The sequence below is a fragment of the Ostrea edulis genome, chromosome 1, assembly GCF_947568905.1.
Source record: "Ostrea edulis chromosome 1, xbOstEdul1.1, whole genome shotgun sequence".
Classification (NCBI taxonomy): Eukaryota; Metazoa; Mollusca; class Bivalvia; order Ostreida; family Ostreidae; genus Ostrea; species Ostrea edulis.
Genome location: NC_079164.1, coordinates 67,581,702 through 67,599,484, shown reverse-complemented (window position 1 = coordinate 67,599,484; position 17,783 = coordinate 67,581,702). Strand labels below are relative to the sequence as shown.

Genomic DNA, 17,783 nt, shown 5'->3' with positions numbered 1-17,783 from the left:
TCTTTGTAATTTCCTTGGTCGGGATTAGGGGTTCTATATGGGTTATCCTTGTAACTCTCTTTGTAATTTCCTTGGTCGGGATTAGGGGCTCTATATGGGTTATCCTTGTAACTCTCTTTGTAATTTCCTTGGTCGGGATTAGGGGCTCTCTATGGGTTATCCTTGTAACTCTCTTTGTAATTTCCTTGGTCGGGATTAGGGGTTCTATATGGGTTATCCTTGTAACTCTCTTTGTAATTTCCTTGGTCGGGATTAGGGGTTCTATATGGGTTATCCTTGTAACTCTCTTTGTAATTTCCTTGGTCGGGATTAGGGTTCTATATGGGTTATCCTTGTAACTCTCTTTGTAATTTCCTTGGTCGGGATTAGGGTTCTATATGGGTTATCCTTGTAACTCTCTTTGTAATTTCCTTGGTCGGGATTAGGGGCTCTATGTGGGTTATCCTTGTAACTCTCTTTGTAATTTCCTTGGTCGGGATTAGGGGCTGTATATGGGTTATCCTTGTAACTCTCTTTGTAATTTCCTTGGTCGGGATTAGGGGCTCTATGTGGGTTATCCTTGTAACTCTCTTTGTAATTTCCTTGGTCGGGATTAGGGGTTCTGTATGGGTTATCCTTGTAACTCTCTTTGTAATTTCCTTGGTCGGGATTAGGGGCTCTATATGGGTTATCCTTGTAACTCTCTTTGTAATTTCCTTGGTCGGGATTAGGGGCTCTATATGGGTTATCCTTGTAACTCTCTTTGTAATTTCCTTGGTCGGGATTAGGGGCTCTATATGGGTTATCCTTGTAACTCTCTTTGTAATTTCCTTGGTCGGGATTAGGGGTTCTATATGGGTTATCCTTGTAACTCTCTTTGTAATTTCCTTGGTCGGGATTAGGGGCTCTATATGGGTTATCCTTGTAACTCTCTTTGTAATTTCCTTGGTCGGGATTAGGGGCTCTCTATGGGTTATCCTTGTAACTCTCTTTGTAATTTCCTTGGTCGGGATTAGGGGTTCTATATGGGTTATCCTTGTAACTCTCTTTGTAATTTCCTTGGTCGGGATTAGGGGTTCTATATGGGTTATCCTTGTAACTCTCTTTGTGATTTCCTTGGTCGGGATTAGGGGCTCTATGTGGGTTATCCTTGTAACTCTCTTTGTAATTTCCTTGGTCGGGATTAGGGGTTCTATATGGGTTATCCTTGTAACTCTCTTTGTAATTTCCTTGGTCGGGATTAGGGTTCTATATGGGTTATCCTTGTAACTCTCTTTGTAATTTCCTTGGTCGGGATTAGGGGCTCTATATGGGTTATCCTTGTAACTCTCTTTGTAATTTCCTTGGTCGGGATTAGGGGTTCTATATGGGTTATCCTTGTAACTCTCTTTGTAATTTCCTTGGTCGGGATTAGGGTTCTATATGGGTTATCCTTGTAACTCTCTTTGTAATTTCCTTGGTCGGGATTAGGGTTCTATGTGGGTTATCCTTGTAACTCTCTTTGTAATTTCCTTGGTCGGGATTAGGGGCTCTATGTGGGTTATCCTTGTAACTCTCTTTGTAATTTCCTTGGTCGGGATTAGGGGCTGTATATGGGTTATCCTTGTAACTCTCTTTGTAATTTCCTTGGTCGGGATTAGGGGCTCTATGTGGGTTATCCTTGTAACTCTCTTTGTAATTTCCTTGGTCGGGATTAGGGGCTCTATGTGGGTTATCCTTGTAACTCTCTTTGTAATTTCCTTGGTCGGGATTAGGGGTTATATATGGGTTATCCTTGTAACTCTCTTTGTAATTTCCTTGGTCGGGATTAGGGGCTCTATATGGGTTATCCTTGTAACTCTCTTTGTAATTTCCTTGGTCGGGATTAGGGGCTCTATATGGGTTATCCTTGTAACTCTCTTTGTAATTTCCTTGGTCGGGATTAGGGGCTCTCTATGGGTTATCCTTGTAACTCTCTTTGTAATTTCCTTGGTCGGGATTAGGGGCTCTATATGGGTTATCCTTGTAACTCTCTTTGTAATTTCCTTGGTCGGGATTAGGGTTCTATGTGGGTTATCCTTGTAACTCTCTTTGTAATTTCCTTGGTCGGGATTAGGGGTTCTATATGGGTTATCCTTGTAACTCTCTTTGTAATTTCCTTGGTCGGGATTAGGGGCTCTATGTGGGTTATCCTTGTAACTCTCTTTGTAATTTCCTTGGTCGGGATTAGGGGCTCTATATGGGTTATCCTTGTAACTCTCTTTGTAATTTCCTTGGTCGGGATTAGGGGCTCTATGTGGGTTATCCTTGTAACTCTCTTTGTAATTTCCTTGGTCGGGATTAGGGGTTCTATATGGGTTATCCTTGTAACTCTCTTTGTAATTTCCTTGGTCGGGATTAGGGTTCTATATGGGTTATCCTTGTAACTCTCTTTGTAATTTCCTTGGTCGGGATTAGGGGCTCTATGTGGGTTATCCTTGTAACTCTCTTTGTAATTTCCTTGGTCGGGATTAGGGGTTCTATATGGGTTATCCTTGTAACTCTCCTTGGTCGGGATTAAGGGTTCTATATGGGTTATCCTTGTAACTCTCTCCTTGGTCGGGATTAGGGTTCTATATGGGTTATCCTTGTAACTCTCTTTGTAATTTCCTTGGTCGGGATTAGGGGCTCTATGTGGGTTATCCTTGTAACTCTCTTTGCAATAAACGACAATCTAACTAATGTAATAGTGATCTTGGGTTAATGAATAAATTTTGCTATAGATATATGCATCAATGTATTTTACTTTAGAAAAACCTAGATCCACTCCTTTATTTCTCTAGCCCTTACATGTACATATATAGGTGAACACATTTAATGGTCATTACCTTAAGGCATATGTCAAAGGTCTTGTAGTGTTCGTGAACTTCATTGGTTGTGTTTTGTGAAGTTGCTTTTGGTTGGTTTTTATTGCTATGGTCATTGGGTTTTAACGCCAAAATTGAGCATTCTTTGTCTAGTTTTGAGAGAGAACAGATTTGATATTGACATCATTTTGAAAACATCAACTAAGACCTTCTACAAAGACTTTTCCTTCTTTTCTGGTAAGTAATTCATTATTAATTATCCTTATTGGTAAATGTCAATTAATATGTCCAGTCTATATATATTTGCAGATTTAATGAGATTCCTTTTGCACTAAATATTAACTGAGAGAAAGGCTAGATCTAGAAAGAATGATACTTTTGTTTAAAGCTATTTGATTTCATAAATCAATCGCTTATATTTAGAGTAAATTGGTGAATCTATCAAGTTACACTATTTTATAATCAGAATAAATTAACTTGTTCGGAGTGAGCAATTGAATCTAACTTTAATAAATAGTATTTTTAGACTATTGTATGTAAATTACAGAGTCCATGTACACACACACACACACACACACACACACACACACACACATGATTTAAGTTTTAATGATAATGTACTTTTTATGACTATGGGAGAAATCTGTTCATACCAGTATATGTAACTTTAAGAGTTGTCTCCCTTTATTGTGATTTTGAGATAAGTAAATACATTTATCTTGATGGAAATTACATTCATCAATCATATAAGTAATATTTTCAATTATTAATTAATGCACTCTGTGATATCATATTATTGGTATTTTACATGTATTGCAGGGCTGTAAATATGTACTTCATGTGAGATATCCTTCACTGTGATATCAAATTCCCTGAACTCATACAGGAGTTGCTTATTATGAAACTACAAACCTGTTACACTAACATCAACAATTTGATCCTTGCCTGGCTAGTAGAAGATTCTACTTTCTTTTCATTGATAGGACTTTCATATCAAGTTGAAAGATCACTATCGTACCAGTGTTTTTATCAAGCAATAAATAACAAAGAAGCTAACGTTTATTGTTTACAAATCATTGAAAAGTATACATATTGTGTTTTGAACATTTTGTTTACATGCGTCGAAGTGCATGATTTAATTTATGCCAAACGTTTTTTGTCAGGCGCAATCTGAATAAGAATAGTGATAATCATGGGAATGCGTCGGTTGGTGTACAGCTAAATGTTAATTTTCAATGCATGTAGCTGGATATTGAAATGCGGTTTAAACCTCAAGGTTCCTCTGTCTTGACATTGCGTTGGGACGTCAAATATGGAGGAATTACAGATGCTGGCCTTAGCATCATATAGAAAAGCCGATTCTTTTGCTTGAAATACTGAGTTTTTGTATGCGTTGATCATTTCTGATTGTAAGAGACAGCGGTTCCCAGATATCGGAAATACCATGGCGTCACCGGAAATGTCGTAGTCTAAGTTGGAATAGTTCCTTTTGTACAAGTTCATCGGGAACACATCATTACCAAGGCCCAGATTCATTTCGCCTTTGTAGTTGGACTCGGATTCGCATAGTTGTCGATTGAAGTCCCCTGTCAATGGCCTCACGCTACAGCTTCCATTGAGAACGGTGTATTGCTTACCGCCTGCGTAGTCTTCCAGAACAAATAAAGTCAAGGGACCAGCCTTCTCAAACTTCACGAAAACATCCTTCACAAACTTTCTATTTACTTCGTCGTGGTATATTTTGGAATAACCCTATGTGGAAAAAAGGTATAAACATGGTAATTTTAGCAACTAGTGTATAAATGGCAATCGAGTTCTAGTCATCCATTAGGGATCTGCCATTGACTAAATAACGACAAACTTTCTGAATGTTATAGATATCAAGCCATATCTCTAAAACCTCTATGAAAAAAAATTACCTTCAAGGAAAGTGCATATTAAATTTAATTGGAAATTGGCATTCAACAGTTTAATTAATTGAAATAATTACTCACAGTGTATGGATCGTTACTACCAGTGCTAATCATCACTCCACTGCCTACGGCCTTTATCTCCAATTTGGGAGGAGGGCAGCAATTCTGTACAGATCCAATCACTACCAAAACCGTACAGACACCTGTTATCAAGAACATCATCTTTCTTTCCATTGTGATAAAAGAGAAATAACTTCGACAGAGGATAAGTTCTTTATACTTTCAATGCACAAGGACCTCTTTTTTTCTAGCCGTTATCCCGTTTGATGAGGTTAGAGGAAATTTAATTAATAAATGGCGGTAGTGTGGGAAAGATCACACCTCCATCAAGGATGGGCGAAATCCTCCTCCAAAATATAATCACGAATTGTGTCAGTTGCAAGGCCTTCATTTCTTGTTAACTTTTCGTACAATCTATAAATGCTGTTTAGTATTCGCGATTCATACAGCAGACATACGATAATTTGTACGACAGAGAGCTGAATAGAGAGACCCAAGAAAATCAGAACTATTTGGTGATGGAATAGTAGATTGTATGATGGAATGGCTTAAATGATACAACTAAAAGGCGTATTGTAATAATTTATTTGTAATTCATTGCATAACAATTTTTAAATCGCAAAATCTAAAATGGCGAATCAGAGGTGCAAGGAAACAAAAATTACAAAATTAGACTACAAGCTCCGATATGATAAAGTGAGACTCTGGTAGTTTTAATTTTCTGAGACCTAAATATGGCCTTAGGCAGGTCGGATTTTTTTATGTACTTGCTGTAGTTACTCCATGTGACTACGCATACAAAAATATTTCTTTATTCGTTATTGAAGACGGTGAAGGAAGTATTTTTGTGTACGTGACTAGTTTTAACATATATGAACAAAAACTTGTTGTTGCCTTTTACCCTGATCTCGTACCATGATTATGACCTTGGCCGATTATGTCGACCAATGACCGAGCCTTGACAGCTCGTGCACTTATTTTACTCATGAATTCGATGTTCGGGAATATCAAACAGAAAGTATTGGCGACAGACATTAAAACTTAATGGAGTGACCATAGATTTGAAGCTACTTACAAACTGTATACTATCAGCTAGAAATAAAAAACAAAACATCTATGACTGTCTTCTTCCACATGAATTCAGATTTGAATTATCGTGATCTACAATTTTTTTCTTCTTTGTAGCCTTGACCTTTGATCCAGTAGCTTCAAAATCTACAAACGTCTTTCCATCGTCTACTGACAGTATTAAGCACTGAATATAAAGTCTGTCAGCTAGAAACCTCTGTATATCTTTCTTTGACCATTATCCAGATACAATTTGTAAGATAAAACAATTCTTCGGCCGCGAGAACCCGGGTTAGAATAGGTCCTCGGTACCTCTTGTTTGTTGTAAGACTCTTACTAAGAGGCGACAAAATGAGATGGTCCTTCGACAACAATAACCGAGGTCCCTTGTCACGGCAAAATAAAGGTCTCTTCTAGCTCAAAAGCGTCGAGCATAGGCCTACATTTTGCAGCCCTTCACCGGCAAATCGTGTCGTCTCCGTTAAATGATATACAATTAATCAATCAATCGGGATATCGCATTCACATGAGAGCTGAAGGACACGCGCAGTGAATCCCTCGATGCATGGTTCTGAATATGTTCTCCTCATAGTCATCCTTGGTATCGCTAAAAGTGCACTGACATTTATCATTCAGGCTTTTTTATTATTATTATTATTATTATTTTTTTTTTTTTTACATTTAATAAATGGCTTATGGAAACAGCTACACGTGGAAAATGTTGCAGACGTATGTGCATATATGATTTCAACGAACATTTTCAAAGGATTTGAACTTATCCATGAAATTTGTGGAATACAAAAAAGGGGAGAACACATTTAAATTCAACTTCAGTTAAATATGGCTCTACATGAATCAGAGATGCCAGTCGCGGCAGCTGGTTAAAACTTTGCCTCGTGACCGGGAGGTCATGCGTTCGAGTCCCGCTCGTGTCAACATAAGTAGTGATTTCTCCTTCGTCAAAGTTTTATGCTGCTGCCTTTAGATCTGAGAGTCGCGGGTCATTCGGATATGACCTTAAAAAGGAGTTCCCGTATTCCGACAGTCGTTGGCACGTTAACGAATCCTCACTGCTGCGGCCCTGACCGCTAACAATAGGTCTAATTTTGTGATGCCGCGGCTTCACCCACAGATGGTGACGTCTCAATATTAGTGAACAGTTTTTGATGGGGCATAAAACAAACAAACAGAATCAATGAAACATGAATGTTATTCAATCGAAGATAGTTCTACTTCGTTTAGAGATAGCTCTAATATGGTTACTTAAAATTTACTCAGTTTAATACACCATTACGTCAGTAAATACAGCTCTGCTTCATACAGTAACCATACCTCTGCTTCAGTAAACATAACTCTAAGTTGGCACGTTAAAGAATCCTCACTGCTGCGGCCCTGACCGCTAAGCATAGGTTTGATTTTGTGGTCCTTCACCTACAGATGGTGACCTCTCAATATGAGTGACTGGCACCTCTGATGGGGCGTAAAACAAACAAACACAATCAATGAAACATAACTTTTATTCAATCGAAGATAGTTCTACTTCGTTCAGAGATAGCTCTAAAATGATTAGTTAAAATCTACTCAGTTTAAACACCATTACGTCAGCAAAAGCAGCTCTGCTTCAGTAAACATAGCTCTACGTCAGTAAAAATAACTCTCAGTAAATATAAATCTCCGTCAGTAAATATAGTTTAATTTAGTAAATATAGCTCTAAGTCAGTAGATATAACTTTACGTCAGTAAATATAAATCTACGTCAGTAAATATTGCTCTACGTCAGTAAATATAGTTTGATTTCAGTAAATATAGCTCTACGTCAGTAAACATAAATCGACGTCAGTAAATATAGCTCTACGTCAGTAGATATAGCTCTACGTCAGTAAATATAGCTTTACGTCAGTAAATATAAATCTACATCAGTAAATATTGCTCTACATCAGTAATTATACAGTTTAATTTCAGTAAATATATAGCTTTACATCAATAAATCTTCGTCAGTAAATATAGTTTGATTTAGTAAGTATAGCTCTACGTATGTAAATATAGCTCTACGTCAGTAGATATAGCCCTACGTCAGTAAATATAGCTTTACCGTCAGTAAATATAGCTCTACGTCAGTAAATATAGCTTTACGTCAGTAAATATAAATCTACGTCAGTAAATATACTTTAATTTAGTAAACATAGCTCTACGTCAGTAAATATAGTTTGATTTCAGTAAATATAGCTCTACGTCCGTAACTATAAATCGACATCAGTAAATATAGCTCTACGTCAGTAAATATAAATCTACGTCAGTAAATATTGCTCTACGTCAGTAACTATAAATTTACATCAGTAAATATAGCTCTACGTCAGTAAATATAGCTTTACGTCAGTAAATATAGCTGTACGTCAGTAACTATAAATCGACGTCAGTAAACATAGCTCTACGTCAGTAGATATAGCTCTACGTCAGTAAATATAGCTGTACGTCAGTAACTATAAATCGACGTCAGTAAATATAGCTCTACGTCAGTAAATATAAATCTACGTCAGTAAATATTGCTCTACGTCAGTAAATATAAATCGACGTCAGTAAATATAGCTCTACGTCAGTAAATATAAATCGACGTCAGTAAATATAGCTCTACGTCAGTAGATATAGCTCTACGTCAGTAAATATAGCTGTACGTCAGTAACTATAAATCGACGTCAGTAAATATAGCTCTACGTCAGTAGATATAGCTCTACGTCAGTAAATATAGCTGTACGTCAGTAACTATAAATCGACGTCAGTAAATATAGCTCTACGTCAGTAAATATAAATCTACGTCAGTAAATATTGCTCTACGTCAGTAAATATAAATCGACGTCAGTAAATATAAATCGACGTCAGTAAATATAAATCGACGTCAGTAAATATAGCTCTACGTCAGTAGATATAGCTCTACGTCAGTAAATATAGCTGTACGTCAGTAACTATAAATCGACGTCAGTAAATATAGCTCTACGTCAGTAGATATAGCTCTACGTCAGTAAATATAGCTTTACGTCAGTAAATATAAATCTACGTTAGTAAATATATAGTTTAATTTAGTAAATATAGCTCTACGTCAGTAAATATAGCTCTACGTCAGTAAATATAAATCTACGTCAGTAAATATAGCTTTACGTCAGTAAATATAAATCTACATCAGTAAATATTAATCTACGTCGGTAAATATAGTTTAATTTCAGTAAATATATAGCTCTACGTCAGTAAACATTTCAGAATTGAACAGCATTTTTGAGCTGTTCATGATCTATATGAACGGATTTGGATTTGAGGAGCGCGATGCACAGAGAATTTGCCTCAAATCCAAATCCGTTCATATTGACCATGGACAGCTCAAAAGTGCTGTTCAATTCTTACATTTATATTCATTTACTAAATCACCATTTGTTTACATTGCTTGTATAAGTCAGGAAATATTTTGTTGCATAAAACGAACTCCTAAGATCCGCCAATGCCACAGTCGTATTGTGACGTCAGAACAGACATGACGTCACATTTCCATCTTATCCTGCCTTAAATTATCAACATTGCACGGGGCACTGTATTATGGAACTAGGAGACCACAATGGGATGGTAATCCACGTGAGTTCACAATCTTAATCCGAGGTGTGACTTTGGGAAATCTTTGTCCAACACATGCATTTTTTAAAATCATATTACGCTGTCTCAGTCGCATGTTTTAATCTATTTCATAACTCGTTCATAGTCAATATAAACGGATTGTGTCGCGTGCTGAAATTGGTTGGTTCATAGAGGGAAATGCGATTTGTAATATAAATTTATGCGTCAGTAAATATAACTCTACATTAGTAAATATAACTCTGCGTTAGTAATATAAATCTACGTCAGTAAATATAGTTTAATTGCAGTAAACATAGCTCTATACGTCAGTAAATATAGCTGTACGTCAGTAATATAGCACCGCCGCGGTGGCCGAGAGGTTAGAGCGTCCGCCCTGCATGCGGAAGGCCGGGGTTCGAATCCCGTCCGTGACAGACATAAGTCCATCGCCAAACGTTCGGCATCAGGTGTGGCACGCTAAAGAACCCTCGGGAAATAGTTACTTGCTATTGTCCTCATAGCCAGTAAATAGGTGTATAACATTGTACGTCAGTAAACATAGCTCTACATCAGTAAATATAAACCTACATTGTACGTCAGTAAACCTAACTCTACGTCAGTAAATATAGCTCTACGTCAGTAAATATAGCACTACGTCAGTAAATATAAACCTACATTGTACGTCAGTAAATATAGCTCTACGTCAGTAAATATAAACCTACATTGTATGTCAGTAAACATACCTTTACTTCAATATAAACATAGAACTGTACATACACAACGCAGTAGTTATATATACATGCAAGGTGAAGATAACGAACAGTGATCAATCTCATAACTCCTACAAGCAATACAAAATAGATAGTTGGGCAAACACGGACCCCTGGACACACCAGAGGTGGGATCAGGTGCCTAGGAGGAGTAAACATCCCCTGTTGACCGATCACACCCGCCGTGAGCCCCATATCCTGATCAGGTAAACGGAGTTATCCGCAGTCAAAATCAGTGTGCCAAGAACGGCTTAACAATCGGTATGAAACACGTCAGACAGCATTTGACCCAATGCGAGGTTGTATTGACGAACTAGATCGTAATGCTATACTTCAGATTGATAAACTTTAATTCTAATCAGATATAACTCTACTTCAGTTAGAAATGAATGTGCTACACGGGCAGATGAAAACAACCCATGGTCTCGCGCGGAAATGAGCGAAATGAAAGAGACGTATCCGGTAATTAGTATTTATCCGGAATGCTAGTGCGCAATGGCGGCAATAAACAAACGAAGCGGATACGTTGAAGGAAAAACTTCTTTATTTATTTCTTACCGTTATGTAGACCAGTGAAAATAATGTACAACGATTAATCGCATAAATCCCATGAAGAATAGAAAACTGAAAGTAGGGCAAACATAGATCCCTGGACATATCAGAGGTGAGATCAGGTAAGTAGGACTATTCTATGCATGAATGAAATGCAAAACTCACTGTCTGAACCAAATTATCCTACTGGTTTCACAATTCCATTACATCGAAATGATCATTGTATTTTCGTCCAACCCCCAACAAATAATCGGAAAGTAGACATTGATTTGGGGGAGTGGACATCAAGGGGGGGAGGGGGTAGAGGGGAGCTAAAGTGTTAAGATGAAAATGGGGGGCCCGAGGGATGTAATCAAATTCATCAGTTATAACATGTATACCAGAACTAGTAAATGCACAATTGGCTGGAAAAAGAGCAATATGGACTTGTATAATTATATAATGTGTATGTTTAATTGTTCAGAATGCAAAGTTGCAGTATGTATTCACATAGACATATAACGGATAACATATCTGTTATATGTCTATGCCCGGGGCAGGGTTGGCAAAAAAGTGGTCAATATGAGGCCGGTGGTCAATACTGGTTGAAACTGGTTAATACTGGTCGATTGAAAATTGTTTGGTATATATAATATACTTATAAGTCATAATATTACATAAATAATGTACAAATGACTGTTGAATATTGGGGAGATGTAAAAGTTTCTGTTCAAATTCCTTAATTTAACAAGAACTACCTTAGTATAAGTATTGTTTCATCAATCTTCATTTTAACTGTTGAATAAACATTTGAGAGTGGGTTAGTGATGTTTTCATAACAATAACAGGTACACTGGTCATCTCTGGTCCCAGCCTATGCTTATTAACACCTGTCCACTCTGCTTCCTGGGCTCAGGTAATGTCCAGCTACCTTTTATTCTTAATCTGTCCAGGTACATGTATTAAGAGGTCTGTCTCCAATAATCAAGCTATGTTATAGAACTGTGACCCTCTGGTAGGTACTGAAGATATTTCGGTCAGTTTTAGCAAACCAAATATATTAAACTTATGAAATTACATTTGATTATCTAATGAAAAATATTAATCAACAATTGATCCATATAATGAAAAGACTTAATTTATCTTTATCTTTGCAAGAAATGTACAAAAATAGGAAAATGGACAGTTTAAATCACAATTGACCATTATTGACCACTTGGGGAGTATTGACCGGGACAGTTAAAACCACTGGTTAAAACCGGGGGCGGTTTTAACCGTCCAACCCTGCTATGCCTCTATGGTATTCAGAGATAGATCATACTAACTAATTACTTTTTCTTTAATTAAGTGAATTTATACATTACTTGTTTCTCCTAACTACATGTACTACTTTATGGCATAAATTGAAGATTCAGTCCCTGGTGTTGGAGATCTTTTATCTTGAAAACAATAGATGCTAGTGCCACACAACCAAAGAATGTAGTAAACATACTGCTACCTTTGCATGTATTAATTAGCAAATTAAGGTACTAGGAAATATAAATGTAAGGAACAAATGTCTAGGGTGTTTTTTATCTATTAAAAAGATTGTATCAAACTCTAAATCTAATAAGTAAAATTTTGTAATATTCCAGCTTCAGGAAGTTTATCCTATCATAATGGAGATGATTATAGCTACTTTGAACCTACTTTCATGGATCTACCATATTATCTTTTTTTTACTATGACATTTGACTGTTACTTTTCAAAGAAGGTGTAATTTATAAGTATAACGTGCATCACATGCAATTTTAATGATGCAGGCAAATAATTTTGATGCAATATAATTAATAAAAGGCAAGCGTGAACTGTAGATCTACCCAGATTAGATTCAATAAGTACATATAAATGATATTAAAATCCTGCGTGCTCGTTCCATATAATGTCCCTTGAACATTACAAGTATTTACTTATTCCAAATACATGTAGTTCAAAATTAAGTCAGAAATTCTAAAAAAAAAAATTTAAATTAAAGTTTATTTCAGGAAACAAAGCCTGTCTGAAACTCCAAAATGACATTTCCAGAAAGCTGAAGAATGGATAAAAATGTATCTACCATCTTACAACCCAGATTTCATTCCACTGAAAAGAAAAGGGACAGGGTAAGAAGTTATTATTAATAAAAGATATATATATGCTGAAACATCTTAAAAGATATATTGTTAGCTCACCTGAGCTGAAAGCTCAAGTAAGCTATTTTAATCACTTTGTATCTGCCATCTGTCTGTAAACTTTTCACATTTTCATCAAACTTGGCATAGATCATCCATGGGTTAAGGGGATTCAAGTTTGTTGAAATGAAAGACTATGCCCCCTTCAAAGGGGCGATAATCTTAATATAGCTAGTCCCTGTGTATATATATGCATGACTTGTGATGTTGGTATACATGTATGCGTCCTGTTTTATTTCAAATTTCTGTTTTTATGTCTATGCATGCAATTATATATCATTAGTGCTTTGTGTTTTTTTAATGCTATATAGTCGGTTAAAGAGCTCTTAGCTCATGTTTATTGTTACCTGTGTATAGTTCCGACTTTAAATAAAAATTACTTACTTACTTACTTACAAAAATGTAAAAATAGGCCGGGGGGGGGGGGGGGGGGGGGGGTGGCATTTAAAAATCTCCGTAAGAACCACTGGGCTAGAAAAGTTCAAATTTACATGACAGCTCTCTGACATAGTGCAGATTCAATTTTGTTAAAATCATGGCCCCGAGGGTAGGGTGGGCCACAATAGGGGATAAAGGTTTTACATACAAGTATATAGGAAAAATCTTTTTTAAAAATATTTCTTGAACTATTTAAGCTAGGGCTTTTATATTTTGTATATACATTTTTTACGAAAAGTTCTTTCATGTGATGCAACAGTGTTCGATCTTGTGACTTTGACCTGAAAGTTTGACCTACTTTTGATAAAAATCTGACCTATTCAATATCTCAACTATTTAAGACAGAGCTTTCATATTTTGTATATAGATTTCTTATGTCAAGATCTTTTGTATCATGCATGTACCATGATTAATTACCTTGTGACCTTGGTCTTATCCAGAACAGCAAGATCTTGTCGATCATATTGGTGTTGAGGCGGTGTTGGGGCATTTCTGTGTAATGTGAATTCATTTTCAGTAATGTTGTGATCCTTTGGGGCTCATGTAGGCTGGGGCCACAATATGGGATCAACATTTTTCATAGGAATAAAGACTGAAATCTTTTTAAAATCACAACAGCTGTACAATGACAGGGCCAAGGTGACTCCGTTGAGCGATGTGGTTCTTTGGCCTCTTTTACTGTTTAAGGCGCATGTATTTAAAATTTATCATAGGGTATATTTGCATTTATTTTTTCAGAAATTTTGCATGTCCATGTCTTGGAAGGTGAATAGGTGAAAAGTCAATAGATGCTTACCATATCAGATGCTTGCAGAGGATACTGGGGATAAAGTAGCAGAAAATTATGGAAAACAGGAAGTGGCAGCCAGGACTGACATCAATGCAATAAACAATGAGCTGAGGAGACGGTGATGGAACTATATAGGACACGTGCTATGGAGGGGAGGTGACAATGACAGTGAGATGGCGTTGGGTTGGACACCAGAAGGGAAGAGGGCATTTAAGAGACCGAAAACAACCTGGAGAGGAACAGTAGAAGCAGAAAGAAAGATTGCAGAATGGAGAAACTTGAATGAGATCAAGATGGTAGCAATAGAACAGAGTGGATTGGAGAGAGTCTCGGTCCTATGTGTTTTTGGCATGGAGAGAACTAAGTAATGTCTAGATTGTTGGAGATAGGATGACCAGGAATATGAATGGATGTGCTGGAAACTGTACTAAGACCCTTATGTATTTGGATAGATTTACATACCATCATGATTTTGCTATGAAAAACTTGAAAAAAATCCTCAACTCATATTGTAGCTGACATTGTACATTTGTACTTATTAATATTTCAAATGAACATATTTTTAGACATACAATATCTAAACTTTGGAGTCCATGTACATCTCCACATTGGATAATAGGTTATGATGTATGTGTGTGAAATCTTTTCCTATGGTATGCACATGTTAACACATTAGTTTAAATGATGATGTATATCTTATGACTATGGAAGAGATTGTGTTCAGAACAGAATATGTGTCTAGAAGAGTTGTTGCCCTTGAATGTAATTCATTATTTACATGGGGTTGAAAAATAATCCAGCACATAGTAGTACTAAATGCATTATGTTAAAATACATTTATGAAGGGTATAAGTGATACTGTCCATTACTGATTAATACACTTTGTGAAATCATATTGTTATGTTTAATAAATTTCAAGGCTGCACCTTTGTACATTTTACAATATAATATTCTGCACTTTGGTATCAAATTCTCTTAACCTAATTTAAGAGTTACATATTCATTAACAGCAAGTTAATTATGATATGCTATGTAGTTTGTCAAAGGGGCATTAGCTGTGAAAGTGATGGCAACCTTTTTATTCAAAATCTCTCAATAAGAATATATATTAATGCCTAATAATAATATTTATTTTGTACAAAAACATGAGAAACCTAATAAAACGACAATAGATTGTCACTTTTAGTGTATAGAAATACATAAGGACGAATTATTGTCTTGCAAGACAATAATCATTTAATTACCAAAATTCATGTGATATTCATACACATTAATGTGCCTGTTTTGGGGTTAAAAGGTGTTTGAAATAATTAAATACTGGTGTTATCACTGAAATATACATGTATGATATGGAGCAAATTTCATTTAATTAATTTTTTGGTATCAAAATGGCAGCTAATGCCCCTTTAAGAATAACTATTTTCAATGCACATCATAATAACCTTGTTAAGCTTGAAAGAATATTGGCTATAAGGAATCTTGATCATAAATATTAAAAATATTTTTAATTTCTTTCAAGGAGTTCCTTATAAACAAGCATAAAATCATGATTATAGTACATTGACTCTTGTGTGTTTCAATCTGTTAGACTTTCCCATTTTATTGCATTTCTTGGAAGTTGTGTTAAAAGAATTGGTGGTCTTGAAAAAGGTTGTTGTAGTGAACAGCAAAGGTCAACTGCTATTCAACAGTCTGTATACCTAGTCACCAAGGGCAAGGGTAGAGGTCATGTGGTTCTGCATTTCACAGGGCCAGTTAAGGGGCTAAAAGAATATAGTGTTAATGACAATTATTTCCATGGAATAATGAGAGACATCTCCCATCTCTTGTTATAGTGTTCTTCTTTAAAGATTTTGTGGGAGATGAGAAATACTTTATTTGATGCACAGACACCAAATTAAAAGTGAAGCTTGTTGATCCTAAGTGACATCCTTGCCATTATCTTCAATGCAGTCTTTCATGTGTCTTATAAAGGTTTGCAAACACTAGTGCTTGCATAATGCACAGACACGTGAAGTGGGTAGTGTACGTGTACAGATGTTGTGTACACACCACCACCCCTCCACTGTCTACAAAATATATACCTGTATAACCAGTAATATCACCAGAATATGTTATTTCCCCACCGATCATCTTCATAAGTCATTATGAAGTCAGTTCTACATTCTATGAGCTCTGGTGAGATATTAATACATACCGTACCACTGGATCTAAAAGAAATCCGTTTTACCACCGTCCCATTCCAATTTGATATCCTTTACTCTCATGCGCTTTAAATCAGAGACGGGATACTTTTAACTTTGATAAAGTTGAATTTTCCATTATATTCACAAGCATAGTAAATTATCATCCCTTGCGAATTATGATATACTGGCTGACCCCCCCCCCCCCTTACATTGCATGGTAGGATGAATCCGCCCCCTTCTTTACATGTATGGTGTTGAAGTTTGGAATAGAGAACATCTGTTATGGATTTTTTGGACCCCTTTTTATTTTCGTTTGATAGTCAAGAATTTTAGACGACCGCGAGTTATCCTCTGCTACCCCCCCCCCCCTTCAGAAAAAAAACCCCACGCCATCTGTCTGTCTGATGCTCTTAAGATTCTTATGTGCAACAAAAATGGAAGTTCAGTAAAATTTCTGGCAACTTTCTTGCATATTGTATTGAAAAAAATAATAATTTTGATTTATAGTCAATATTAGCCCTAAAATAATATATGTCTCTGATATGAAGCCTACCATAAATACCGTGTAATTTCATTCCAAATGTACCTAGCCAAATTTGTCATGTAATTGGATATGTAAGGTATTTTATATCTATTACAAAATATTTTATTAAGATTAATTTTTCGAATTTGAATATGTCGTATTATACGCCAACAATTATTCCGGAAATATATTATCTATTGGTGACGTTTCACCCAAGTAAGTATAATCTCGCGAGAATACCGCTTGTTTTCATCTGCCCGTGTAGCACATTCGTTAGAAATAGCTCTACTCTGGATATATTTAGCTATACTTAGGCTAGATATGGCTCTACTTCGGTTAGAAATAGCTCTACTCTGGATAGATTGCTATATTTAGGCTAGATATGGCTCTACTTCAGTTAGAAATAGCTCTACTCTGGATAGATTGCTATATTTAGGCTAGATATGGCTCTACTTCAGTTAGAAATAGCTCTACTCTGGATAGATTGCTATATTTAGGCTAGATATGGCTCTACTTCAGTTAGAAATAGCTCTACTCTGGATAGATTGCTATATTTAGGCTAGATATGGCTCTACTTCAGTTAGAAATAGCTCTACTCTGGATAGATTGCTATACTTAGGCTAGATATGGCTCTACTTCAGTTAGAAATAGCTCTACTCTGGATAGATTGCTATATTTAGGCTAGATATGGCTCTACTTCAGTTAGAAATAGCTCTACTCTGGATAGATTGCTATATTTAGGCTAGATATGGCTCTACTTCAGTTAGCGTTACCTCTACTCCATGTTTGATATATCTAAATTTAGATCAGTGGCGTAACCTGAGTTAATTAATGTGTACGCCTGTTTCACAACTTGCCGGAACAATAATAGAGAAAAACATGCCGTGACGACA

General features: G+C 36.2%; 1 protein-coding gene and 1 long non-coding RNA gene across 3 annotated transcripts; one reads left to right on the top strand and one right to left on the bottom strand.

Annotated features, from left to right (window-relative positions):
- Positions 1-3,845: 3,845 nt before the first annotated feature.
- On the bottom strand, positions 3,846-5,558 carry LOC125664872 (uncharacterized). Its single transcript, XM_048897676.2, has 2 exons — positions 4,799-5,558; positions 3,846-4,556 (listed from the first exon to the last, which is right to left on the bottom strand). Exons 1-2 carry the CDS (start codon positions 4,949-4,951, stop codon positions 4,023-4,025), a joined length of 687 nt encoding a protein of 228 aa, XP_048753633.2. The 5' UTR covers positions 4,952-5,558; the 3' UTR covers positions 3,846-4,022.
- Positions 5,559-10,606: 5,048 nt separating this feature from the next.
- On the top strand, positions 10,607-15,693 carry LOC125647720 (uncharacterized). Of its 2 annotated transcripts, none has more exons than XR_008800822.1 (3): positions 10,607-10,886; positions 12,768-12,884; positions 14,130-15,693. It is a non-coding gene; the product is annotated as an uncharacterized LOC125647720 (long non-coding RNA). The 2 variants fall into 2 exon arrangements; XR_008800823.1 differs by having other exon boundaries at positions 12,758-12,884.
- The last annotated feature ends 2,090 nt before the right edge of the window (positions 15,694-17,783 follow it).

What these genes read in the sequence shown, in the direction of transcription:
- LOC125664872 (XM_048897676.2), bottom strand. Translation starts at nt 4,951, where the DNA reads ATGGAAAGAAAGATGATGTTCTTGATAACAGGTGTCTGTACGGTTTTG. An exon ending in GTAGTAACGATCCATACACT is followed by an intron (nt 4,557 to 4,798) that starts GTGAGTAATTAT and finishes TTTTCCACATAG; the next exon opens with GGTTATTCCAAAATATACCA.